This window comes from Dipodomys spectabilis, unplaced genomic scaffold (genome assembly GCF_019054845.1).
Source record: "Dipodomys spectabilis isolate Male_0828 unplaced genomic scaffold, ASM1905484v1 ptg000061l, whole genome shotgun sequence".
Lineage (NCBI taxonomy): Eukaryota > Metazoa > Chordata > Mammalia > Rodentia > Heteromyidae > Dipodomys > Dipodomys spectabilis.
Window position 1 is genome coordinate 4577812 of NW_024870738.1, and position 27989 is coordinate 4605800.

At 38.4% G+C, this 27989-nt stretch overlaps 1 protein-coding gene across 1 annotated transcript; it reads right to left on the minus strand.

Moving 5' to 3' along the window:
- Positions 1-26: 26 nt before the first annotated feature.
- Cltrn (collectrin, amino acid transport regulator) lies at positions 27-27935 on the minus strand. The gene is made up of 6 exons (XM_042680498.1): positions 27783-27935; positions 27420-27478; positions 25198-25283; positions 12353-12466; positions 8890-9084; positions 27-661 (listed from the first exon to the last, which is right to left on the minus strand). The coding sequence occupies exons 1-6, from the start codon at positions 27838-27840 to the stop codon at positions 505-507; spliced, it is 669 nt and encodes a 222-aa protein (XP_042536432.1). The 5' UTR covers positions 27841-27935; the 3' UTR covers positions 27-504.
- Positions 27936-27989: the final 54 nt, after the last annotated feature.

Below are 27989 nucleotides of genomic sequence, written 5' to 3' on the forward strand. Positions count from 1 at the left end.
TTTGTAAAAATAAATCTTAGACCACATTCAAAAAGAGGTGATTAGTGCTTTATTAAATTGGCAAATAGTTAACAAACAGATCTGCCTTATTAAAGGCTGATACTCAGAAAATATGCATGTAGCTCTAAATATGATAGCAAGATAAAATTTCACCCTGTGAATCAACATTGTCATTTTTATCAATTCCATTTTTATTTTTCATTACTTGCTCATATACAAGGTGATATATGCATTATTCAAAAAGAATTCATTTTCAATTACTGCTAGGCCATGTTGTGGCTATTCTCCCCTGGAATACAATTTCCTTAGTCTTATAAATGATTAAATCAATAAAAACACCACATAGCTATACTTACTGCATTTTCAAAAATATTTTAGTTGGCATCTTATGATTCAGAGCAGTTTGCAGGTATAATTATCTTATTACTCTCAAGCACATTAAAATTTCTTACGAAAGAAACTATCTTAGGATGTTCAGTAGTGGCATAGAAACAAGTGTTATTCTCAGAGAGGGGTGAGCCGCTCATCCTCTGTTAAGAAGACATCATTAATGTGCCCTCCCTTTGTGTCCAGAGGATCGCAAGGGATGCCATTTTCAATTGTGATTGTGTTTTCACACTTGTCTTCTGTATCATCCACTTCAGATGGTCCTTTGTTCTTCCTAAAAACATATAAAGAGTGATTGGGATCTAGAAGAAAGCAATATAGCTGAGTATGGTCGTTTGCACAAACATGGAGAACAGAACCACAAGAGTAATCAATGATGTTGCACATTTTCAAATATATTTTAAGGACTATAAACAGCTGATGAGGTGAAAAGATACTATCAATGATATACACATATTGCTTAGGCTAAGTGATCACATGCATGTGTACATATATGTGAATGCATATACGAGTATACACATGCATATATAACATATGAAAAAAATCACTTGAAGGAATTGAGGAAAATATATGGTACTTTGATGAATTTTAAAAATTAGCCTTAGGAGCCAGGTGCTGGTGGCTCATGCCTGTAATCCTAGCTACTCAGGAGGCTGAGATCTGAAAATCACTGTTTGAAGCCAGCCTGGGCAGGAAAGTCCATGAGACTCTTATCTCCAATTAGCAACCAAAAAATCCCTGAAAATTGTAAAGTGCTAGTCTTGAACACAAAAGCTCAGGGACAGTGCCTAGGCCCATGACTGACAAAAAAGAAATTAGTTCTAAGAGAACCTCAATAATATCAAAGTTTAAACAGTAATAAATTCCTTTCATAGGATTAGACAAATTAATAGCATACAAGTGTCAAGTGAAAATCAATTGAAATATCAAAAAGCAAATTCACATAACTGAGTTCTGAGGATCTCAGTTCCAAGCCAGTGTGGGCAGGAAAGTCCATGAAACTCTTATCTCCAATTAACCAGCAAAATGGCAGAAGTAGAGAGCTGTGGCTTAAGTGGTAGAGAGCTAGCCTTGAGTTCAAAATCCCAGGGAATTTCCCAGGCCCCGAGTTCAAGCCCCAGGACCAGCAATCGATGAAGCATGGTGGCGGGATGCGGGGGTGGGGTGGGAGAGAGAAAGATAGTAAACATCAATAGGTACCAGCATGGCAAGTGTGAGCCCCTAAGGTCAAAATTAAGTACTATTCAAAAAAAAGGAAAATATAAACTTATAAATTACCATTAAAAAGTCTAGCTTAAACTCCTCTAAAATTGTTCTTTATTGGTCTTGAATAATGATTTTCCATAACAATGAATAGATATTAAGTTCTCAAGTCTTACGCTGAATTTTGTGTATGGAAGCATGAAAACATATTGACTGGAGTACTATGAAGTCAGTAGCAATGTAATAGTATTCTTAGAAATTATGGATTATCTGTTTGTTTGCCACTTTCTTTAGTAAAAGATGATTTTATGGTGTTACAAAATTTTGTGGTGTAGAAAAATGACAGAAAGATAGATATGTGCAAATCAATGTAAGGAATTTTATCTCTCCCTCCCCAGCCACAAAGGAAAAATAATCCATCAGACATCTCAATGAATGGGAAAGAAGGAACATATGATCAGATGAAGAGAAGGTCTTCTTCATTAGAATAATTTTCCAGCCAAAAAGAATCCGAGAGAAATCACTATAGGAACTTATCAAACTGGGCTGAACCAGTGGTAAATCAGCCGTGTGTGTGTGTGTGTGTGTGTGTGTGTGTGTGTGTGTGTGTGTGTGTATAGTGACCTTAGATCCACTTGTTCAGCATCTTGGCATTATTGGACCTATAAACTACAATGTCAGTAACTTGCTAGCTGGTAGACATGATAAGAAGCTCAAAGGTTATCTAACAGTAATATAGCACTTTGTCACATTCTACAGTGTGTGCAGCAGTAAACTGATTCACTGTCTCTGTGTTGCTCTTACTAAGAATAATAAAACCTTAACTGCCTTTCTGGATCATTCTGATCTGATGTTCTGCTAAACACATGCGTTATTTTTCTTGAAAAGTCACATTGAATGTTAATAACTTCTATCACTTCTGCAATGCTGAGTGGCTCAGACAGGGAATGAAAAAACTGTGCCTAAACTCCTCCTGTGTTGTCATAAATATAGAATAATATGAGTAGTTAGCACCTTATGACTAAAAGCAGATATAGTATTTCTATCTCTCTTCGAACAAAATAGAGCCAAAGAGCCCCAAAACAGCCAAGCAATAAAAGACAAATACAATTTTTAAATAAGAAATGATTTTCTAATCATAGTATGGAATGTAAGTTATTTTACATCTGTCATGTTAATAGCAATAAAAATGAAAATAATTAGTATTTATTTCGTGCAAAAACTCACTGTAGGGGTTTGGTATGCATTATCTCATTTATTCTCATTGCAATATTATGCAGATTTTATTATTATCCTCCTTTTCAGATGAAGAAAGTTTCAAGTATGTATAGCAAACTATCTTTCAGAATAAACCAAGATTGGTGAAAGAAACGTAGAATTCTATTTCAGTTTTCCCAGGCATGATCTAAAACACACTTAACACTGGTTCCTATTGGGTATATATATTCTAAACACAACAAAGGAAAATAACTAGCTATGATTTTTTAAATTTGTCTTTTTAACTTAATTTACTTTATTGTTATTATAGAGGTGATGTACAGAGGGATTACAATTATATGAGTCAGTGTCTTCCTTTCCTTTACCTTCTCCTAGTCCCTCTCTCCTGTCTCCTCCTAAGAGTTGTATAGTTCACTTTCATCAGTGTGAAGTGAACTCCACTGCTGCACTTTTCACCCTTTTTTTCTCAAGTTCTGCACCCTCCCCCCAGTCCCTCTGAAGATGTACTCTTGAATACATCATACATAAGATAAAGAAGACAGACTCATCAAAACTAAAAAAGAAAGAGAGATAGAAAAAGAGAAAGAAAGGGAAAGAAAGAAAGAAAGAAAGAAAGGAAGGAAGGAAGGAAGGAAGGAAGGAAGGAAGGAAGGAAGGAAGGAAGGAAGGAAGGAAGGAAGGAAGGAAGGAAGGAAGGAAGGAAAGAAGGAAGGAAGGAAGGAAGGAAAAAGAAAAAGTCTCTTGTTTCTATATCTTGGAGTTCATTTCAGTATGTGTATTATTTTACATAAATATGAAGAGGCACTTAGGCATTGCCCCTTATTTCTCTCCTAAGAGAATACTCTTGGTCTCACTATGAGTATCTAGAATCCTGTATAATCCATCATATCCCAGTGCATTTAGATGTAATTTCTGCATATCAGAGAGAACATGCACCATTTGTCTCTCTGAGCTTGGTTTATCTCAACATGATTTGTTCTTGGTCCATCCATTTCCCTGAAATGACATTATTTTATTCTTTCTAATGGCTATGTAAAACTCCATTGTGTATATGCACCACATTTTTTGATCCAATTATCTATTGTGGGGCATCTAGGCTGTTTCCATATCTTGGCTATTGTGAATAGTGTGGCAATGAAAATAGGTTTGTGGGCATTTTTAATACAATTTATTTAATTTTCATAAGAATGAAATTCTTGTATTAGAAATACAAATGTACTTCCTTTTACTATCGCTTTTAGAGGAAAAGAAATATATCTAGAAACCAACCATGCAAATTTACTACTGATTGCTCAGCTATGAACATTACCCAGGGTTCTATGTCCTAAGTCCTTGACCCGGCTTTTTTACCAACTAGAAGATTATAATCTACTTGTAAGCAAGTACTAGTCATATCATCTGTCTTTATCTCTTCCATGATATATACTATATCTCCTATCACAGAATGAATAATCAATAAAATATTTTTACTTCTCTGTGCTTTGGCTTCTGTGGGGTTGGATTTAGACAACTGGTGAGGTTCCTTCCTAAGACCCAGTGGTGACCTTAGATCTAAAAAGAGTCTAAGTTTATGATACTCTATTTATATACTAGATTCTTAAATGATGTACATGTAAATGTGAAAGTGTGCTGTGTCCTGTGCTGTCATATACCATGAAATACCAAGTTCTATAAAATAATCACTTTATAATTGTAACATAATGCTACTAACTTATATTGATAAAGCATTTTCTGGTATATAATGAATGTGCATATATACTCTAACTTTTGTCTTCATGTCATTTTATAACCATCTAAGAAAAAATACTATCAATTTTCATATGTGACCTGCTTAAGGTCATTCAGTTGAATAAATTCCAGTGCTTGAAGCCAAAATAAGGGGTCTCGGTCAAATGCTCTATGAAAACCTTCATTATATCATGAACTTTATCACCTCATTATCACAATAACCATCACTATCATCAGTATCATTATTATCATAAAGCTGAGATGATAACTAATATGCCTACTTCTGGACTAGGGCTAGACAAAGATCTAACATACACACCATTTTGAAGTATATGCAGGTGATCATGGTTTCTTTCCTACCTGTCCAGCTCCCTCACTGTAGCCCAAGACTAAAATGAAAAAAATCATTTTCCAAGTCTTTTTCTTCAACTAATATCTCCTTTTCACAAACTGCTATTCTGAATTAGATATTATCTGAGACCTCAAATTATTTCACAAAAATATGATCATTGTCGTGGTGTGTTAACTAGTATAGACTTTCAAAAGCTGTCAAACATTCAGAATTTTTCATACTTGATAGGAAACTGAAAAATACTAAATATCAGAGAAAATTTTTAGAGAGCTGGTTACCAACTTTACCACTATTATAGTGGTCAGTAAAGTGAATAAGATAATTTGCAATTAAGATACATTTTTACTCAGCATGTTAGTGATATCAAAACAGACAATGGACTAATGGAACTGAGTAACAAGAAAAAAATAAATCCACAAATTTATTCAACAAAGATACTGAGAACACATAGTGGAAAAAGAATAGTGTATTCAATGAACAGTGTTGGGAAAACTGGACATTCAAATGCAGAAAAATGAAATACTGTCATAATCTCATATCAGATACAAAGACCAATTCAAAAAGCTACAATTACTAGAAGAAAACATGGCAAGCCCCATGACATTGGCTTGGGCAATAGGTTTTTTAATGTGACCTTAAAAGTACACATAATAAAAGCAAAAATAGACATATGGTATTACTAAACTAGAAAGTTTCTATTCAAAAAAGAAATTAATCAGGTAAAAGAACACCACATTGAGTGGAAGAACATATTTGCAAATCATACAGCAGGAAAGCATGTAACCCAATGAAAAATAGGTAAATAATATGAATAAACAATTTTCAAAAGAAGACATACACATGACCAACAAATACATGAAAAAGTTAAGGTATATCAGAAAATGCAAATCAAAATGGCAGTGAAATATCAACCTCACACATGTTAGAATAACTATTATCAAAAAAGAGGAAAGAGAGCCAGGATGTGGAGAAAAGGGAACACTTGCCCATTGTTGGTGATATGTAAATTAGTATATCCATTAAGAAAAACAGTACAGAAGTTCCTCAAAAGATTACCATATGATTCAACAGTCCCACTTCTGAGAATGTATCAGAAATTGAAATCAGTATGCTTGCTGAAGAGATATTTGTACTTTCACACTCATTTCAGTGTTATTTACAATAGCCAAAATATGAAATCAACTAACAGTCCATCAATTTGGTAAATAGATAGAGAGAATAGAGTATATAAATATATACTCATTCTTTTAGAAAGAAAACCATGTCAGTACACTAAAAAAAAGAAAAAGAACAAATGGCAGGAGAAAAAAAAACAGCCTTTGTTGGGAAGGTATGTATCAGCTGAAGGCAGAAGGGGAAATAAAGAAGATGAAACAGAACAATGAAACCTATTGAAATTGTCTTAAGAAAGAGGGCGAATAAGCAAGAGTGCTAGAGAGGGGGTAATGTTGATGAGATATATTGTATGTGTATATGGAAATGCCACAATGAAACTCCCCCTTTACAGCTAATGTACACTGATAAAAAGTCTCTTTTAAAACACTGACAGGGTCAGACACCAGTGGCTCATACCTGTAATCCTAGCTACTCAGGAGGATGGGATCTGAGGATCACAGTTCAAAGCCAGCCCAGGAAGGAAAGTCCATAGAATTCTTATCTCCAATTAACTACCAAAAAAAGCTAGAAGTGGGGCTCAAGTGGTAGAGTGCTAGCCTTGAGTAAAAAAGCTCCAGGACAGAGCCCAGGCCCTGAGTTCAGGCCCCAGACCCTGCACCAAAAAAGAAAAGAAAAGAGAGAGAGAGAGAGAGAGAGAGAGAGAGAGAGAGAGAGAGAGAGAGAGAGAGAGAAAGCAAGAAAAAGAAAAGATGGACTGAATTGACGGATTGTACGATATCAAAATTTCATTCCTGTTTAGTTATTTAGGTGACCAAGATTTACTGATACCTATAACAAACTATAAATGAAAAATTTATGAATTTCTAATGAAATTTTCACTTTTTTTAAAAAAGGAAGAACACTGTGTCACTTGCAACATGTATGAACCTGGAAGATGTTATGATAAACGAAGATGCAAAATGCAAACGACCACATGATCTCACACGCAGAATCTAAAAGTCACACTCATAGGTACAGAGGCTGGTGAGTAGTGAGTAATGACAGGAGGACTGGCAGGTATGATCAAAAGGTAAAAAGTTTCAGTTACACGGGATGAGTAAATTTAAGAAACCTACTGTCCAGCATGATGGACTATAGTTAATAATAGTGTGTTGTATATTTCCAAGTTGCTAAGACAGATCTTAATTGTTCTCACCACAAAAAATGACAAGTATGTGAGGTCATGGATATGTAAATTAGCTTTATTTCATAACACATATATATAAACATCACCTGTACACTGTAAAATATATTATTTGTCGATTATATTTTAATAAAATAGGTGCTTACTAACTAATAAACTAACTAATAATGAGTCAGTGAATGGAAGACTATTCTGAAATATGTTGGCAATATTTGTATAGGAAAAAGGTCCTTTCATAGCTCCCTTTAATCACAATGGGTAAGTTGATTTTTAATAATAACTGCTGCTTATTTAACAACACAGACCTTGGTACTTCATGTATATCTATGTCACAATCCTCACAAAAGCTCTCTGAGAATTATCTCCCTACTGCTGATGAGAAAACTGAGACCCAGAAAAATTAAGTAAATAGTAAAGCTGGAACTTGAGTTTACATAGTTTGAACTCCAGTCTAAACTTTCCACTGAGTGGCTCTTGACAAAACTTACAGAATTGTTAATGTTTTGCTTCTAACAACTTCTGAGATGACTCCGGAACTCTTCTCCATAGAAAAAAAATAGGAACTTAAATGATCCTGTGGTCTCTCCGGGGCTACTAAGTTTAAGACTTGTAATTGTGCAAACTATGTTCTCGTTATTACCTAATATATGTATTGAGGTGTTAAACATTTATTTAGTTGTCTTCCTCAAGACTGAAGGCAGTAAAGACAACACCAGTCTTTTCCATAGTTAGGGTTTCATCCTCACTTTAAACTGCACTCCTCATCTTTCAAGCAATATTTCGCCCAAGAGAAACTAACCATCAATTGTATCAAACTTAAACTTAGAACAAATACTATAACACATCTCTAGGAGATTATCATAATTGTCCTGACTATATTTGCTAATTATTGATATGTTCCAGGTTTACACAAGAGATTTGTCCATCTGTTTTCCTAGTCTGCACATGAGATGAGTTTGTAAAGACAGTGTTGTAACAACAGTCTCACTTCTCCCAGGTAACAGATTATGATGCTACACACCCAACTATTATATTACTGCAGAATCTATTCAGAAAGAGAGAGCTTATCCCATCAGAAACTAGGTGAAAGACCAGCAAATGGCAAGATTATAAAATACTAGTTACAGATAACACTTATTGGGCATTCACTGAGTGCCAGGTACCACTCTAAACATCCTACTGTATGAATTCTTTTATCCTATCAAGTTAATCATTTCTAGTATACCTCACTGTTGTTTTAGAGAAGTTATCTGTCTTTGTACATACATTTAATGATAAATTATCCAACTTGACTCTAGTACCACAAACCATATTCTTCCAGACTGAGTTTCTCTGAGTCATTGCTTGTGCTTCTGTGAAACTACTGTCATTTGGATAGTATTGCCACCAAGGGTGAACTTGGCCTATCGAAAAAGTATGCTTAGTTTTGTATATACACCTTACAAAATGATAACAGGGATAATGAAAATCAAATCTGCATATAAAACATTCATAACGCACAGAACAAATGGAATATATGCAATAAATAACAACTACTGGACTCTGAAACAAAAAAGAAACATAAACAATCATAAGAGATAGTTTAAAATGACCAAATTTTCAAGTTTAAGGCATCTCCTTCCTCAGAGGAAAATTCTTTCATTTTCTCAAGTCATTCAAAAATAAGCAAATGCTCCTTAAATCATGCCCCTAAATATCTTACCTTCTACGTTGCCGAATCCCTGATAAGACCAGTAGTGTAGTAACTACTATGACAATGCAAAATACCACACCAAATACAATAATCCAGATGGGCACAGGTGGGTCTGTAGGTGGTGCCAGAGTGGAAGGAATTTTTAAAAATTCTAAAGTATGGTCATCCAAAAAGAATGCATTGTTGATCCGGTTCCTATTCATTCTAAAAATATAAGGATAATTAAAAACAAATGAAATAAGACAGAAACATCTGAAACAAAGTACATATCTGTCCTTCCATAATTATAAATATCCTTATAAAAAGCATCCTCCTAGCAGAAGACTTCGAGTTGACTAGAAAGCTTGCTGAAAGCAAGGATGCTGCGGTTTCTTTTAGTAAGTCACACTGCTGGCTGCCAGAGGATGCCTATCCATGCTCTGCTGTTCTCCATTGTTGAAAATATCCTAGAAGTAAGCCCAAGTCCTGGACTTTGAGCTCTTTCCATAGGTTTCATTCCTGAGAGGTGGAATCTACATTCGAAGGGCAGAACTCCATTTAAGGCAGTTTAGAAATACCAATAAATAGTCCCACAAAATAAAATATACCTAAAAAGTGGGCAAAGAAAAGTGGAAACAGAAAAGAAAATATGATTCAAGAGTGGCAAAAAATCCAGCAAGTTGACTTTTTTTCTGCATTAACTCAACGAACATTTGCCAACAACTCATCAAGTATCAGATAAAGTGCTAGGTGCAGTCAAATAAGAATTCTCAGGAGAGTACAGTCTAGAAGAGTAGCAGATTAGTAAATTCACAACCCTGGTGGAGTATAAAATATTCAGTGCAAATATGGGCACAGTGGGAACACGGGAGAAGGTGAAAAACTTAGAAGTCAGGGCTGCTTTCCTGTGGAAAATATTTTTTAACTGTATTTTGAAAGACAAGTAGGAATTCTTTAACTATAAGTAGTTAGTATAAGAATGAAGTCATGGTAAAGTATTACTTGTTCAGGGAACTGTGAATGGTTTCCTAGGACTAAAATCAATGAAGGCCTGGGAGCTCAAAGGTCTGGAAAAAAATATAATGTAAACGTATTACTTTTCCTGGGGAAAATCTGCATTGTAAGTGGTGGTGGCAGTTAGGAATGGATTGGTAGCAAAGATTTATTTAATGAAAAAAGGTAAATTACATGATGTAACTAGATATTTTATGGCCTTTACTGAATTCACACAATGATTCATCTACCATTAGAGCAGCTCTGAAAAGTAGGAATATATTATGAGCCTTGTGTGAGTGAAAATTTCCTAGGAGTTGCACTTATAAAATGAAAAAAGAAATAAGAAAAAGCAATGTTAATAATGTTTCATTGTTCAATATAGCCAAGAAAATATAATTGCACCACAGAGTATTGACTTGGTGACTCTTATCTCCAATTAACTACAAAAATAAAAAGCCAGACGTGGAGCTGCAGCTCAAGTTTTGAGCAAAAAACTCCAGGAACAGCATCTGATTTCAAGCCCCAGCACAGACATCAAAATAAGTTATTGTTGTTCAGCAGGGGTGGTGGCTCACACTTGTAATCCTAGCTACTCAAAATGTAGAGATCTGAGGATCACAGTTCAAAGCCAGCCCAGGCAGCAAAGACTCTGAGACTCTTATCTCTAATCACAAAAAGAAAAAACAAACCTATTGTAAATGGAGGTCTAGCTCAAGCTGTAGAGTGCTAGCCTTGAGCAAAAAAGCTCAGGGACGGTGCCCAGGCCCTGGGACTAGCACATGCATACACACAAAATTACTGGTATTAATGGTGTATTATTCATTTATATTTTCATTATAAAGAAACTATGTTGCTTGCAGAAAAATGGATGTAACTCGAGAACATGTTGTACAACATAAGCCAAACTCTAAAAGTCAAATTTTGACATTTCACTCATTTGTGGAGTGTAGACCTAAAATGACAACAACGATGATGATGATGATGATGATGATGATCATCATCATCATCATCATCATGGTAACTGGACATAAATATAAAAGGGGTACTTGTCTGGATAGCCAATAGGAGGGAGAAGAAGGAAGGAACAGGACATTGAGGGTGAAGAGGATCAAAATACATTACATATATGTATGTGGAGATAGCATGATAAAACCCACAAATACTGTTTGGAGGTTGGGGAATTGAGAAAATACAATGTGGGGTATAAACTTATATATTACACTATATGTATTTATGGAATTATCACAATGAAATTTCTTTGTACTATTAATGCACACTAACAAAAAGAAAAACAATACTGGTGTTAATATTAAGTGGTCTAAATGCATTTGTATTATGCAAATAATAAGTGGAATTCATATTATTTAATCCAACTACACAGATTCTTTAGCCATGAAATTCCTATTACCCACCTTCTAGATAATACATCCTTTTTCTATTTTTCCTTCTTTGTATTTTTTATTTATTTTCCTCCAATCCCAATGAACTCTATTCATTTCTAATATAAGCTCTCATTCTATTCTTCTCCCCCATACCCCTCCCATCCTTATCTTCAAGTTACACAGTTCAATTTTTAATAATGTACATTGAATATAATGACTGCATTTGCTCACCATTCCCTCCTCTACTCATCCCCCCATCCTCCAAACATGTTTCTACTTTTATTATTATTCATTTTAATAAGGATAAATTATTATTTTTATCATAGTTTCATTTAAAATGATACTTAAAAGTATCATTTTAAGGTAAACATCTCATTGACTGGAAAAGACAAATCTTTAAAGACTCAAGAAACAAAGATTTTTTTTTTTTTGGTTTTAAGATAAAACCCAAGGAGTTTTAATCCTCAAAACTTCTTACATTTACTAACTTGAAAATTACTTTCAGTAGCCCTGAGATAGGTAAAAAATAATAATTCATATGTTACAGATGATGAAATGAAGGCAAAAAGAGAGTAGTTAACTTTTCTGTATTCACATAGTTCACAACGGGAAAGCCAAAAAGTCCATTCAATCTTCTTGTCAAAAGAGGATAATAGTAAATATTCTTAACTCATATGTAAACCAGAGTTTATCAATGACAGCGTAGTTTGACATCTGGGACCAAACAATTTTTTGTCTGAACTGCTGTCCTGTGCATAGTAGGATACTTAGCAACAATCCTAGCTTTTGCCTACTAAATGTTAGTAATAAATCCAGTCCCTCATCCTTTTTGACAAGAAAATGTATCCCAATATTGCCAGTTCTCTAACAGAAACTAACTAGGTATGTGAGATTGATTGGAATACATTGCAAACATGTGGAAATGTAACAATAAAATCTCCCTCTATACACCTAATGTAAGCTAATAAAAATGAAATTAACTGGCTAGAATTTTTGACATTTTAATCAATAAATGATGTGGGGGGAAAAGAGTGGGGACTCTCCCTATTTATGAAAAGAGTTGAGTTCATCAGCAAATTAACTGACCAGCAGAAGGCATGTTTAGAGGTGATTACCTTATGGCAGATTGGACTTCAACTGCAGGAAGAGTATGGTTTTTTGAAGGATCTGTAACCACAAACCAGAATGACACTCTCTGGGTTACATTGCAAAGAAGGACATGGGAAATTCTGCAGGAGATGGAAAGAAAATATACATTTAGAATTGTCACTGCAAATGACATTAAACTGTTCTCTCTGTTGTAATTATCCTCTTATGAAGCCTTTACGTGTAAAAAGTCATTTCTACCATTTTCTTAGTTAAGATAAAATTAGTTGAAGGTTCTCATTGTTTCAAAATCATATACTTGAAGATCATTCTTTAAATAAGGGATCTGCTGAGGGGTGAAAACGGAATAAGCAGTGGAGAGCATTAGAAATCTCATTCTCCATCAGCTAGTGGCTGATACTCTTACTACTTCCTTAATATTTGGTCCGTCTCTGAACGACAGAAACCTGTGATGGGTCCTCACAAGTGTGCTAGTGTTCTATGCTGGTTAAGAAACAGAATGCATAGCCTCTCAATACAGTACTTGCTCTGACTGTCACTCCCACCACAGTTTTGGGAATATCTCAAGACAGATATGTCTTCTACATGCATTTTTGAGGAAAAAGTTCTCAAGATCAAGTTCTTCTACATTGCCTTGAACAGATCTCCAAATTGAAGAGCTATAATCAATTCAGGAACCCTTGAGCAATGTATTTTGTATTTATATGTGTTAACTACAAATTGGAAATGTGACTCATTCTATTCTACATAGATCAGTTACAAAGGCAGAAATGATATCAGTTGTCAAGAAAAGCATGATCCAGAGAATGCTGGAAATTGTGAGGGACTATGAAAAACAAAAATGCCAGTGGTAAACATAAATCCTAGTTGGCCTATCATTTTTAAACAGCTAAATTATTTTTTTTTTTCGTCATCGTGGGGCTTGAACTCTGGGCTTGGGCTCCATACCTCAGCTCTTCAGCTCAAGACAAGCGATCTATCACTTGAGCTACAGGGCTACTTCTGGTTTTCTAGTGGTTTACTGGAGATAAGAGTCTCATGGACTTTCCTGACCAGGCTGGCTTTGAACCGTGATCCTCAGATCTCAGCCTCCTGAGTAGCTAGGATTACAGGCGTTAGCCACCAGCGCCCGGGTTTAAATTATTTTTTTAAATGGCATTAACATCCATCTCACAAGAATGAAACACGTCAATCACATTAACTGAAAAGAGTAGCAATTTGTTCTTTGTAAGTATATTAAGCTCATCTTTACAATCATGAAGAAGCACTCTTTGTCAATGGCTCCTCATTTTTTTTCTCCCTTTCAGCATGTGATACAAAAGCAGAGGCAAGTGCCAGATCCAACAGCCAGAAGCTAAGAGTATGGAGTCAGCAATGATAAAGGAAGAAGTGGAAACTGCCTTTGTGATGAGGATAAAAAGGATTAGGATGAGATACCCTGGCTGTCACTGCACAAAGTGGTGGGAGTAGGGAGGCCTAGCCTTGTGTGCATGCCCAGAGTATATGCCTGGACATTCTCTTGTTGCCTGCTCCACTCACTTTGTCTTCCAAACCAGGAGCGCATGCCCAGACAGTACCCCTCTCAGGTACCACACATATTTTGTCTTCCTAACTTGATTTTCCCAGTGTGATGCTTAGAAACCCACCCACACACGTCACGTGCCCCAAGCTCTTTGTTTAACTCGTTGCACATGCTCAGTGTGCCTATCTGCCTGCACTACACACCCCCCCCCCACTTCCTTTGCCCCCAGCCTTGTTACATGCCCTACACAGTATGGCTTCCTAACCCGGTGCGCATGCCCAGTATGCAAGTCTGGCTGCCCCAAGATGTCATGTGACACATGCACAGGACTTCCTAACCCTGTGCGCATGCCTAGCCCCACCCCGTGACATGCGCCCCTTAGGTTTTTGTGGGGGTTTTTTTGGGCCCTTAAGCCAGTGCGCATGCCCTACTCACTGACTAACGATTGCTTGTAGGTTGCTGGTCGCTTTTCTGCTCCGCAGTCCACCGGCGTCGGAACGAGATCTGCACTCTAGTCTCCGGACTCCCTAGCTCAGCGCAGTCATGGGCAGCTATGTAAGCAAATACCCGAGCCCACAAAAGGATGCTGTGCAGCTCTGGGCCTGCAAGACTTACTCTCGGAAGCCTAGAAATGGCTTTCTCAGAACTTTCTGGGCTGCCTTCCAGGCCACCTACCTGGGCAAGTACCTGATCCGCTACCTGAGCATGTACAAGGCCTTGCTGTGGCCCTCAGCCCCAAAGCCCAACTCTGTGAGGCCCAGTCCTGCCCACCGCGGAGAACTCACCAGCTACTACAGGGCTACACGCAAGACCGACGTGCGGCCTTTTGGCCAGAAGCTCCGCTCCGTGAGGCGCGGCCTTACCCGCCGCCATGAACTCACCAGCCACCGCCCGGCTACACGCAAGGCCTTCAGGAAGCGCCGCTCTGTGCGGAACAAGTGCAGACCTCACAATGCGATCATGAAAGGCTCCATGAACGTTTACTTGGAGAAGACTATACGGAGGACTGCCTTGCAGCACTTCATCCAGAAGAAACACTTTGCAAGGTCCATGATTGCCCCCCAGTATACGGAGCCCAAAGTGAGCAAGCAGATTGTGCTGCCTAGCCCTCAGCACAACAGAGGCCCAGGGATGCTCGCCACACCTGCTCCAAGCCGCTTTCCTCGCAAGCTGTCTCTGTGGCTCCCAGTGAGGCCCGACTATCCTGGTGGCGAATACAACCATTACCTGAAGCACAGGATTTGGTCTCCTCCAATTTCTTCACGGGATTCGGAGCTTGGGAAGAGGCCCTGTCTGCATTCCTGGAAGTCTAGGGTGGCACCCCAGCAGCCCACCCCACAAGGAGAGACCAGAGGGCTGGGTCAGAGAGGCCCAATGGAACAGGGCCAAAGCAAGTTGTGCAGTCCTGTCTGGTCTAAGGTTCTGCTTCTCCAGAGTTCTGCATCTCAACCACGTGCCTTCATTCGTGACGCCAGTAAATCTGTGGCCCGACCTCTCCACCTCAGGCTGGGGCCACTGAACCAAAGCATCGGCTCCATCAAGATGAAGAGACAGAAGTGCGTCTTTGCCACACCCTGTCTCCTCTGCTCCTCATCTGATGCAGACTTCCCTCAGCCTGCCCAGCCTGCTTGGAAAACTGCTACGGGGCCATACACCAGCCCAGCATGAGGTGTCACAGCCTCCACTGGAGAATTGGGAGGAGATGCTATGCTGTCTGCCAGCCACCAAGCCTCCTGACCGTCCCAGCAGCCCATTGGGACCATTTGCCCCGGAGCACATCCACCCTGCTGGTCCCTTGGCTCCTCAGAGGCAGGGCCCTGCCTCCTGAAGCCAAAGCCTTTGCACCCCACTTACCCCTGCTCTACCCCCACAGAAGTCAGAGACTTCCCATCCCTTCAGTTGATAAGTCTGCCACTCCCAGATCACCCCTCCTTACTCTGCAGAGCCCACAGTTAAGAGACGTGCCAGGCCTCTCCCCTGCCAACCCAGACTTAGATAGGTGGGCTCCCCGCAAAGGGCCCAGTTTGTGTAGTTAAATATTTGGTTCTGTTCTGTATAATAAAGACAAGAAGTTTGTTATTCTATAAATTGCCTAGTCTTTTTTGTTGTTGTTATGTTTTCTGCTATATACTCGGGTGATTTCACATGTATATATAGTTTTAATCTTAATTTTTATTGTTATGAAGGTGATGTACAGAAGGGTTACTGTTTCATAAGTCAAGTAATGAGTACATTTCTTTTTGTCACCCCTTCCTTCACTCTTTCCCAGGTTTCCCTCCCGTCTCCACCCACAAGCCGTGTACTTCATTTTCAACAATGTCTGGTGAGTACCACTGATGTATTTGTTCACCCCTTGGCCCTCCAATTCTATGCCTATCATTACCCCCCCACACGCACACATACAGACAGATAATCAAACAAGACCAAAAATACCTCGGTTCCATTCCATTTCGATAAATAGTATTTTATATGATCATAGGCACAGAGGCATTACTTGAGTTCCTCCCCTGAGAGAATACTCCTTGGGGCCCACAGTGTGTGAATACCTAGTGTCTTGAGTAATTTATCATGTCCTGGTGTATTTTAGGTCTAGCTTCTCCATGAGAGAAAACACATACCATTTGTCTCTCTGAGCTTGGCTTGCCTCACTTAACATGATTTGTTCTAGGTCCATCCATTTCCGTGCAAATGACTTAATATTAATCATCCTAATGGCTATGTAAAATTCCATTGTGCATAATTACCATGTATTTTTTTGATTCACTCATCCATTGTAGGGCATTTGGTGTGTTTCCATAACTTGGTTATTGTGAATAGTGTGGCAGTGAACATGGATGGCAAGTGTCTTTATGGTAGCCTGGGCTGTGATATTTTGGGTAGATGCCCAAGAGTTATATGGCTGGCTTATAGGGAAGATCTATATCAGGGTTCTTTATTATGTTGTTGTATTTTTTGGTTCCAGTCCTATGATTTGAACTCAGGGTCTGGGTACTGTCCCTAAGGTTTTGTGCTTAAGGCTAGTACTCTTCTACTTTGAGCTACAGCTCCATTTCCATCTTTTTAGTAATTAATTGGAGATAAGAGTCTCACAGACTTTCCTCCTGTGCTGGCTTTGAACTGTGATCCTTAGATCTCAGCCTCCTGAGTAGCTGGCATTACAGGAGTGAGTTTTTTTGAAGAACCTCCCTACTTAAGTGACTTGCATATCTTTGTCTTCCCATCATTTCTGAATCTGACTACCTATTTGTCCTCTCATAACATTTCTTACTTAATTAGAACAAAACAGAACGTAGAGTTCCATCTTTAAAAAATAAATAGAGGCCTGGGAGAATGTGGCTTAGTGGTGGAGTGCTTGCCTAGCATGCATGAAGCCCTTGGTTTGATTTCTCAGTACCACATAAACAGAAAAAGCCAGGTGTGTTCCTGTGCCTCAAGTGGTAGAGTGCTAGCCTTAAGCAAATGAAGCTCAGGGATGTTCCCAGGCCCTGAGTTCAAGCCCCAGGACTGGCAAAAAATAAATAAATAGAGAGGCCGGGCACCAGTGGCTCACACCTGTAATTCTAGCTACTCTGGAGACTGAGATCTGAGGATAGCAGTTCAAACCAGCCCAGGAAGGAAAGACCATGAGACTTTTATCTCCAAGTAACCACCAGAAAACCAGAAGTGATGCTGTGGCTCAGAATGTTAGAGTTGCTAGCCTTGAATGAAAAAGCTTAGAGACAGCACCCAGGCCCTGAGTTCAAACTCCATGACCAAAAACGAAATCTAATAAAAATAAAATTAATTTGGAGATATATTCACTCTCTGTAGAATCTATCAAGAAACCATCCTTAAATGGTCCTGATGCAGTCCCATTGAAATGAGAATGGCCTGAAGCATATAAATCTCTAGGGAACACTGAGGACTGGGTTTTGAAAGAATGAGAGTCTACTCAGACATTTTAAACAATAGACATCAGGCTATCAATAGTATTGTATACTTGGACCATGACACTGAATTTTAAAAAGTGCCTTTTTATTTTTTTTTCAGTACTGGTGTTTGAACTCAGGGGTTCACATTTATTTACTGAACTTCTAGAACCTTTTTGTACTTCCTTTTTTGAGATAGAATCTCACTGCCCAGTATATACCTGGGATTTGACCCACTTATTGTAGGCTTCCTGTTATAGGTTGGGTGACAGGCAGGTACCAACCATACCTTACTTCTTTCTGTTGAAATGGAGCCTTTGAACTTTTCTGCCTAGGTGGGCTGACACTATGATCCCAATATCAGTCTCCTACATAGCTGGGATACCAGGCACATAGTACTAATATTCTATTAGAGACTATACACCATAGCTCAATATGGCCCTTCATATCTGTAATCCCAGCATTCAGGAGGCTGAGGCAGGAGGATAAAAGAGTTAAAGGAGAGAGAGCCTGAGTTGAAGAGTCAGATCTTGTTTGAAAATTCTAAAGGAATTGGGTATAGCTCACTGATAGAGTACTTCTCTACCTAGGGCAAATCCTGAATTCCATTCCCAGCAATGGGGAAACAAAACTCTATGACTTTTCTACCTGGCACTCTTGGTATGAGGGACAGATCATTCTTTGTAGTTGGAGACTGCCCTAGGAAGTAGAAGGTGCTAGCAACTTAGCTGACCTCTGATCAATGTGTGTTAGGAGCATACTCAAAGTTGTGACCACCAGCAGTGGCTCCAGGTATTGCCAAGTAATCACTGAATCAGGAGGTCAAAATTCACACTGGGAGAGAACCACTAAGCAGCACTGACCTCTACTGGCAAGAAACAGTCAAGCTAGGTCTTTTTGTTATGTATGCTTATAATACATAACAAAGATTCAGCTCTCTCTGCAGGCCCCCACTCAAAGCCTCTCTCTCTCTCTCTCTCTCTCTCTCTCTCTCTCTCTCTCTCTCTCTCTCTCTCCCTCTCTCTCTCTCCCTCTCCCTCTCTCTCCCTCTTTTTGTTGGTCGTGGGGCCTGAACTCTGGGCCTGGGCACTGTCCCTCGGCTCTTCAGCTCAAGGCTAGTGCTTTACCACCACTTGAGCTATAGTACCACTTCCAGGTTTTTCTGCTTATGTGGCACTGAGGAATTGAACCCAGGGCCTCATACATGCAAGGCAAGCACTGTACCACTGAGCCACCTTCCCAGCCCCAGAGCCTCTCTTTATCTTCTAGGGAGTTCTGGCTTTTCTTCCACTGCCCACCTGGGGTAACACTAAAGAAATCTGGTCATCTCTCCAGAAAGTCCTACATGTTTGTGACTCAGGACTCTCCTTAGAAGTCATGTTTGCACTCTTAGCCAATGGAGGGTATGCTACAAGTATTTGTCAAATACAAAATGGCATCCTGAGTAGACTATGAGCTTTATGAGATTGCTGGTGACCCAACTTCACTACTAGAAGAGATAGTATAGTAAGGACTGTGTTAAAGATGAGATGGAAGAAAAGTGTTCATCATTTTTAAAATATGTTTGTTCTGGTTTCTTTGAAAATATGGGCTTCTGCTTTGGTTTTTAATGCTTTTGTAAGAGGCTTTGTTTTGGAAATAATTCCTATTATCTGGTCCTACTAATTAGGAAATGTGAAATTGTTTCAAGGGAGTAATTTTAAAGTTTCAAATTGGCAACAAAATTAAAACCTAAATAATATCAAATGCTGGTAAGATGATAGAATTGGGATCTAGGAAGTATTATGGGAATCAATAGGCACAGTCACTCCAGAGAAGTATTTGGACATATTTTCTAGAGAGCCAGAAACAAACACACACACACACACACACACACACACACACACACACACACACACACACACACACACACACACACACACACACACTCACACGCTGACAAAGATGTTCCTTGCAGCCCTTTACATCACAACAGAGAAAAAGAACAACTTAAATGTCCACTAATATAAAAATGTATAAAGTAAATCAAATGCATAGTAATAAGAAAATACTACTCCACAGATTACACAAAAGAAATCACCCAGGTTTCTTAGGCTTAGCATAATCAGGCCAGATAATTTTATGTTGTGGAAGATAGAACAATGCACAGCAGTCCTAGCTTGTGCATATAACAATGCACAATGGTCCTGGCTTGTGTATTGTAGGATATTTAGCAGCAAACATGGCCTGTATTCACCAGATACTGTTAGTAGTATCTCCAGTTACAACAATTAAACATGTCTCCATTTTGGGGAATATGGCTTAGTGGTAGAGTGTTTGCCTAGCATGTACGAATCCCAGGATTTGATTCCTCATTACCACATAAACAGAAAAAGCTGGAAGTGGTGCTCTGGCTCAAGTGGTAGACTGCTAGACTTGAGCAAAAGAAGCTCAGGGACAGTGCCCAGGCCTTGAGTTCAAGCCCCAGGACTGGCAAAAAAAATGTCTCCAGACATACAAATATCTCCCACAGGATAAAATAATCACTTGGACTGGCTCAAGCATGTAATCCTAGCTACTTGGGAAGCAGAAATTAGGTGATCACAGTTCAAGACCAGTGTGGGCTTTTTAAAATAAAATTCAAGAGACTCTGTCCCAACCAATGGCTATAGTAGTAACAAATGCCTGTCATACAAAGCTAAAGGAGGAGCACATGGTTGGGTACAAGAGCATATGCCTATTATCCTAGCAATAAAGGGAAGCACAAATAGGAAGATTTCAGTCTAGGTCAGTATGAGTATAAAGTAAGACTCTATCTCAAAAATAACACAAAAAGTTGCTAGCAGAGTAGCTCAACTAGTAGAGTACCTGCCTAGTAAGCATGAGATCCTAAGTTCAAACTCTAGTACCACCAGAGGGGAAATAAATCATCCCTAAGTGGAAATCACTGAACTACAACTACATATTTTCATTAAAAAGATAAATCTTAAAATAAACCACCAGCTGAAAAAAGATAGGATGTGGAATATTATATGCATTATATAAAATGAATGAAAAATAGCATTTCTTATAGGTATGTGTGTGCTGGTACCAGGGATTGAACTCAGGACCTCAAGTTCTCACTTAGCCTTTTTCCATTCATGTCTAGTATTCTACCACTTGAACCATGCCTTCGGTTGTTTTCTTTGCAGGCTGAATAGAGATAAAGTCTCCCAGACTTTTCTGCTTAGGCTCTTTGAACTTTGATTCTCAGATGTCTGCCTCCTGAATAACTAGGATCATAGGCATGAGTCACCAGCACCCAGCATTTCTATCATAATAGAGAAGGCCAAAATCCATGTATAAGGTCATCCAGATACTTGGTTTGTGTGTTCTTTCCATCTCAAGCCTCTTTATAGATTGTTCAAATGTGAATTTCATAGACTCTCTATTAAAGATTCAGAGAATACAACCATGAACAAAGCAGTCTTTTCCCATGGAATTTGCTTCTAAGTGCCTAAAAGCAGAAGATAAACAAGTAAATAAATAAATGCATGCACTTGGAGGGTGCTATACACAGTGGACGAACACAGAAAATTCCTTCAACACATTTGTGGCCCCCAATACTTTCCTCTGTTTCCATCACCATGGACATTAAAAGCAAAGTAAAAGCCCAGAATTTACAAGATGCCAGAATTCAGACATATCTTTGTGCCCTATTTGAGTACAGGCCCAAGACGTGGGGAGAACAAAGGGCTTCAGATGTCATATGGCTTATTCAAAGTCTTTGTCAAGAACTTCATGGTATCTGACCAAAGAGCATTCTTTTTTATTTTATCACCGGCTGATCATCAGGAACATACCACACTGTTCATCCACCTACAACAATTCTCTTGGGCCCTAGGACATTAAGGAATCAAAGCACACCAGTTGACTTCCTTCTAATTATAGACTATGTACAACTACTGTGACTTATCCCTGACCTTCCAAATAAGTTTCCCCAAGATTTGCACAAAACATGTTTTGATGTGATAAACTGCAATGCTATTAGCACAATTAAAATTCTACATTTCCAATATGTTTAGTACAGATAGATCTGATTATTTTTACAAATCATACTCAAGTGGTTGCTTGGAGCAAATCACTACTAAGAAGTATAAATATTCCTTCCTACTCCTGTATAGGAAGCCCTGGTCTGATGCTAATTCTCAAAGAATTGGCTCCACTGCCATTTCTCATCAATGGATGCCAATGGCATCCAAAGGGTCATAAGAATCTGGCTCTTGTTTCTAAGATCAGGACTAAATACTGGGAGCTGGGCTGCTGTTTTACAAGCACAAGACCATTAATCCCCTTACCTTACTATGGATACAAGAGCACACATTGTTCCTTTTTAAATCATAAGACTTCTCTTTGAATAATTAAACAGAGACAAAAATCCATTACATGCTCTACCCTTTCTAGCTTAGAAAGAGAAAACCATATTTTTTTTAAATTTAATTTTATTTGTGAACATACTGTACAGAGGAGTTACAGTTACATGGGCAGGATAATGCGTATATTTCTTACCAAGCATTGCAGCCTCCTCCTTTGTTTACCCTTCACATCCCTTCCCAGCCTCCCCCCTCCCCCCCAATCCCAATCCTTCTCCTTCCCCCCCCCACCCCCCCCCCTCCCCGCACCAACGTTGTAAAGCTCGTTTTGGACATGACAACTTGTACTTCTCATTGTTGCAACAGGTCCACCTGTATCCTTAAACAACTGGTTTTTCCCCATCTCCTCCACAAGTTATACTGACATCAAATATAGTGAAAGCAGGGGTTATACTGTGGGGGAGGGACATACAAAGCAACAAAGAGATAATCTTATAAATGTGTTAGAAACACATGCATGAAAGAAAAAAACATTAAAATACACATGTAAGGGTTCATTTTCCTGACATCACATTATCTGACCTTTTCCGCTTGACTCATACATATACTAGATATTACAAATAAGGGAAACCATGGGACCTACGTTTCTTTGGGCCTGGCTTACTTCACTTAATATAATTTTTTCCAAGTTGAGAAAACCATATTTGAGATATCCTTTTACCTGTCTTGCTCAAAATAGTAAATTACCTAAAAGCCAAAATTGGAGTAACTTAAGTATGTAATATTTTCAGTTTTCCTGGGGAATAATAAACTTTGAACTTAGATCATAACTTAGAAACTGCTTATAATATTTTGAGATTTCTGTGCCACTGTTTTTAGCAACCTGGCCAAAAATATGTTTTAAACAGTGAAACATATCTAGACACCAACTTCAACCAAACTCCCAATAAAATCACTAGTAACTCACTGTAATGACACTAGAGCATAGATTAATTTTTCATACATTTTTTCACTTTGTTTCAAAAAAGGACCTCAGCAAACAGCAATAAAAATAATTTCTTACAGTTTACAAAATAATCTTTGAAAGAATTCCCTGTTCTAGTCACATTATACCCCTTTTTTTTTTATGTCCATATAGCCAAGTTCATGAGAGTAGGACCAGGAATGTGTGGACCTAGTTTATCCATCATTTTAATTAAGTGCCTAGAAAACAGCATGCTTTCAATAATAGTTAATTCTGCAGATCTGACTGTGTAGCTTAGAATGAACAAAGATGGTTATGTTCACCCACACCATTGCCTTTGGCTGCCCTGACAGCTCTCTCTGCCTTATATCCTGATGGCATCTGGAACATGTTGTGGAACCTGCCTGTCACTTCTGGCCACTACATCATCCAGGCCAGTCGAATACACTGCCCTCCTCCCTCCAACATGCAGCTGTTCTGCCCAAATGGATACTAAGTGGCAGCCCTTTGCCCTCTGTCCTGCATGCCTACCCTCCCCCATGCTCATTCTCCCCCATTTATAGGTGGGAGAAGGAGTTGGGGTTCAGACAGATAAGAAAGGCCCGGCCTTGCCTTGGCCAGAGCCTTCTGTGGTTGCCAGTTGCTTTTAGTGGTCCTGGGTGGCAGGCACCCAGATGCTTTGCATTCAGAGTGCTCCTGTGGAACCTTTGGAGACCCCTCCAGGTACCTCTAGCCTGTATCATCTTCCATGCTCCCTAGGCTCTGCCTCCAGCAGTACAGCTCCAACCTTGCTCTACTACCCAGCTTGCCCTGTGATTAGTTCTCAGCCCAGGAAGTGGCACTGTAGCTCAAGTGGTAGAGCACTAGCCTTGAGCTGAAGAGCTAAGGGGCAGCGCCCAGGCCCAGAGTTCAAGCCCCATGACCAACAAAAAAAAAAAAAAAAAAGACTTAGTTCTCAGCCCAACGGGCAGCAATTCCATCCAGTCACCTTTGAAAGATTCCTCTTGATCTTTTGAATCATGTGACTATTTTACTTTAAAATATTAAAATAGACGTGAATGTAGATGCAAATACATACATCATGTTTATTCTGCTTCTTTACTCTTTATACTTCATAATCATAGCCCATGAATCAGATATTGTGAGGTTGAGAGAAGCTGATTAATATTATCTTCTTCACTAGGCTCTGAGTCATTTCAGTACTCAGACTAAAGAATAAGACAGATAGAAGATCAAAATAAAAGGCTAAGTTGGAGAATATGACATTAATGAACATAAAGTTTCTCTTTCTAACTTCAATATATCCTGAAATGAAATGTTTATCCATCCTATCTCATGGTGAGTTGATCTGAGGCAGGTAGCACGATGTACTTAGAGCAACAAATGATACGGCACCTACTGATCTAAATGCTCCTTCTATGGAAATAATAAAGTACTGCCTGAAAGGTATGCGTGCCTGTCAGAACATGTGTTCTAGTTCAATACTGAACTAGAGAATAGCACTAAGAATGCCTGGTAGAGTGGGGAGGGCAAGCCAATTCCCAAAGAGAAAGGAACCCAAACCAAGATTTTCCTTCCAGCATAACAATCAGACACGCCATTTCCTTCTTAAGGAGAGGCATCAGGTAGAAGTGAAGGGACACCAGCAGTATTGCCCTCACCACAAACAGAAAGGGAAAGAAGCACCACAAACAGAGAAGATCCCTCCAGAAGACTAGAACAAAATGTAAAACTATAGAGGTAATGATTGCTTTTAGAAAAATTAGCATGGTACTATGATAGATGCTAATGTAAAAAGAATAACCTATATATATTCAGGAATTTTTTTCCTAAATGAATGTAGGATTCTTTAGTATCTATCTCTCTGCAAGAAAAATTATATTTATATAATAGACTATAGAAATCTCAGCTACAATCTTATTGGTAATTTATCTCTATATTACATGTTGAACAAAGAACATTGTTGGAACATGATATAATCTGTAAGGGCAGCTAAATTACAAATTATTTTTTAAATGAGATCTAAGTTTCTTAAAATTTTGGTTAAGAAATTATTTTAAGTTTAAGGTCTGAAATAGTGAACAGTCTCAAGTAATATTGCAATTGTTGGATTTTTTTTTTTACTTACTCTGTTTTTTCTCTGTTGGGAACTTTTCTCATGGAGAAAGCCACCATTGCTTTGAAGAGATATTCTTCATTTGTATCCCATACATACTGGAAGAGAAGGAAATAGAGACTGTAAAGACATGTTTTTTTAAACAAACAAACAAACAAACAATCCATTAGGTGGTTTATTAGATCTTTCTCCCTCTCCTTCATTCTCACTCACTCCCTCCTTCCCAGCCATCCTCTTTCCATTTCTCTCTCCTCCCTCTTTTCTTCTCCTCTTTCTCCTTGTCCCTCTTACTATTTGTTATTAACCCACATCTTTCTCAAACACTGAAAACTGGAGAACATGATAATTCACATCCCTTAAGGTCCAGTGTAGGGTTTCTTGAACATTTTAACTGAACCACTTTCATACCAAATTTGGGGTATTTCTTATTGTATTACTTTCCTTAGAAGCTTCAGTGGAATTAGCCAGTCACCAAATTGGGCATCATGACCATATACGTTCCCTTCTATCCCTTCTTTTTTCTGTTCCCTCATAAACTAGCTCTCCCTCCCAGATTCCTTTCCTTTAACATATAAAAAAATTTATTTTTTAATTTTCATAGCTGGACAATATTAAGGTATGACTGTATTATAGGCTGAATTAGATCCTCCTCCCCACAAAAAATCATGTTGAAGTCATAAACTGAAATTCCTCACATTGTAACCATATTCAAAGATAGAATCTTTGAAGAAATAATCGAATTTAAAATGTAGTTATTAGGCTCTTGTCCAATAAGACTAATATTATTAGAAGAGGAATTCTGAATGCAGACTCATACAGATGGAAGACAATGTGAAAACATAAGGGGAAGTGGCCATTTCTAAGTCTAGTTGGATATATTTACCTAGCAGTTCATATTCCATGGTTCCATATTCCCTCATTTCAATACTACGTGTGCCAAGACACTACAGGCCCCTGCTCACCTTGCTTTTTATCCCACACTTTGGACAAGTTAGTAAAGCATAACTAGAGAAGTCACAACACAGGGCTTGTTAATTTAATTCTGAATTTATAATGACTTACTTCAAAACCGCCTGTGAATCCCTTTGGTTTCTCCGTCATCTCTGTCTCATGAGTCATATGACTATTTCAAACTTCCCACAGGCACCTAAATCACCATGCTTTCCCTCACACCTCACTCTCACTATATTTTCTTGTTTCTTCAGTTATAGATACAGTTCAAGTCATAAATTTAAACCTCCCTGTCCTCCTGATACCAAGATATCAAACTTCCTCCATAGACACTCATCTGTTTACCTGCTAGAGGTGTTTGTTTCTTTCCTGCCAATGGTTAATCTTTCTACTTCTATTAGGAAACATCTCCTCTGTCCTTCTCAGAATCTAAACAATATCTGTTTCTCCTCTCTATTTTGTATATTCAAATCTACCTGAAGATTGTCCACTCACTTTTTTTCCCCAGGGCTTGAACAGTGTCTGGGCACTGTCCCTCGGCCTCTTTGTGCTCAGGATTAGCACTCTACCACTTCAGCCACAGTGTCATTTCTGGCTTTTTCTGAGTCATTTATTGGAGATAAGTCTCATGTACTTTTCTGCCTGGGCTGGCTTCAAACCACAGTCCTTAGATCTCAGCGTCCTGAATAGCTAGGATTGCAGATGTGAGCCACCTGCACCTAGCTTGTCCACTCACTTTTAACTGCGCTCAAATTTTTCCTATTCAAACAACAGCAAAAATATGCCAGGCACTGTTGGCTCACACCTGTAATCCTAGTTACTCAGGAGGCTGAGATCTGAGAAATGTGGTTCAAAGCCAGCCAAGTACAAAAATCCCTCAGACTCATATCTCCAATAAAATACCAAAAAAAAAAAAAAACAACAGAAAAAAACCTAAAAAGCTGGAAGTGGAACTGTGGCTCAAATGGTAGAGGGCTAGCCTTGAACAAACCAACTCAGAGACAGTACCCAGGCCCTGAGGACTGACACACAAAAAAGATAAACATTAAATAAATAAATAAATAAATACTCAACTTCTTTCCATCCCTTCCTAGCCAAAACTCTTAACAGAAATGTTCACACTTCTATTTTTTACATGTATTATCACCCATTTGTTTTAAATTCCCTCTAGTATATGCCTTCCAACTCAATATTAAGATTACTATACAGAGAGGCCCATTATTACATTCAATACAGTGTGGTTAGCAAAGAAAAATTAAAGTGAAAACGTAGGTGCCACTTACTGCTTTATCTCCAAGAGCTGTTCGGATACTAAGTCTCACTTTAAAGGCATTTTCTGCATCTGCCAGAAAGAAATAAAGGAAGCAGCCAGTAACAAAATCTATCAAAACACAGTTTGAAAAATTCTATTTATTGCAACTCAAATCAACAGAATGGAGAAAGTTCATTAAATTGCCCCCAAATACTTCTGCAAGTTTGATGAAAATCATATTAGATGATTTCAATATTTCTCTAAAACTTATGAGTCATGGGTTCAATTTTCAAGGCACAACCTGCCTGCAGATTTAGGAAAGTATAAAGTTTGTTCAGTCAGTGTCTCATCAATCATTTAGAAAAATCAAGTTTTAAGTTTCAAGGTAACATACCCGGTTGACAGAGTTCAGCCTGAATAGCATTCACCAAGAAAAAGAGAAGCCACAACATTCTTTCAGAGTTGAAAACAGGAGACAAACGCAGGGAAAAAATTCCACCTTCCACTTAAAGCTGCCTTAGCCATTCTGTGACCCGGATTAGAATATCAGAGAAATCAGCCAGCTACCATCTAAAATGTTTAATAATTAACATCCATCACT

Bases quoted from the DNA above. Each gene is read 5' to 3' on its own strand.
- Cltrn (XM_042680498.1), bottom strand. From the start codon at position 27,840: ATGTTGTGGCTTCTCTTTTTCTTGGTGAATGCTATTCAGGCTGAACTC. The intron at 27,479-27,782 runs GTATGTTACCTT...TCTTTCTGGCAG, and splicing joins GGCTGAACTCTGTCAACCGG to ATGCAGAAAATGCCTTTAAA. The intron at 12,467-25,197 runs GTAAGTAAAAAA...CATCTCCTGCAG, and splicing joins CCCAACAGAGAAAAAACAGA to AATTTCCCATGTCCTTCTTT.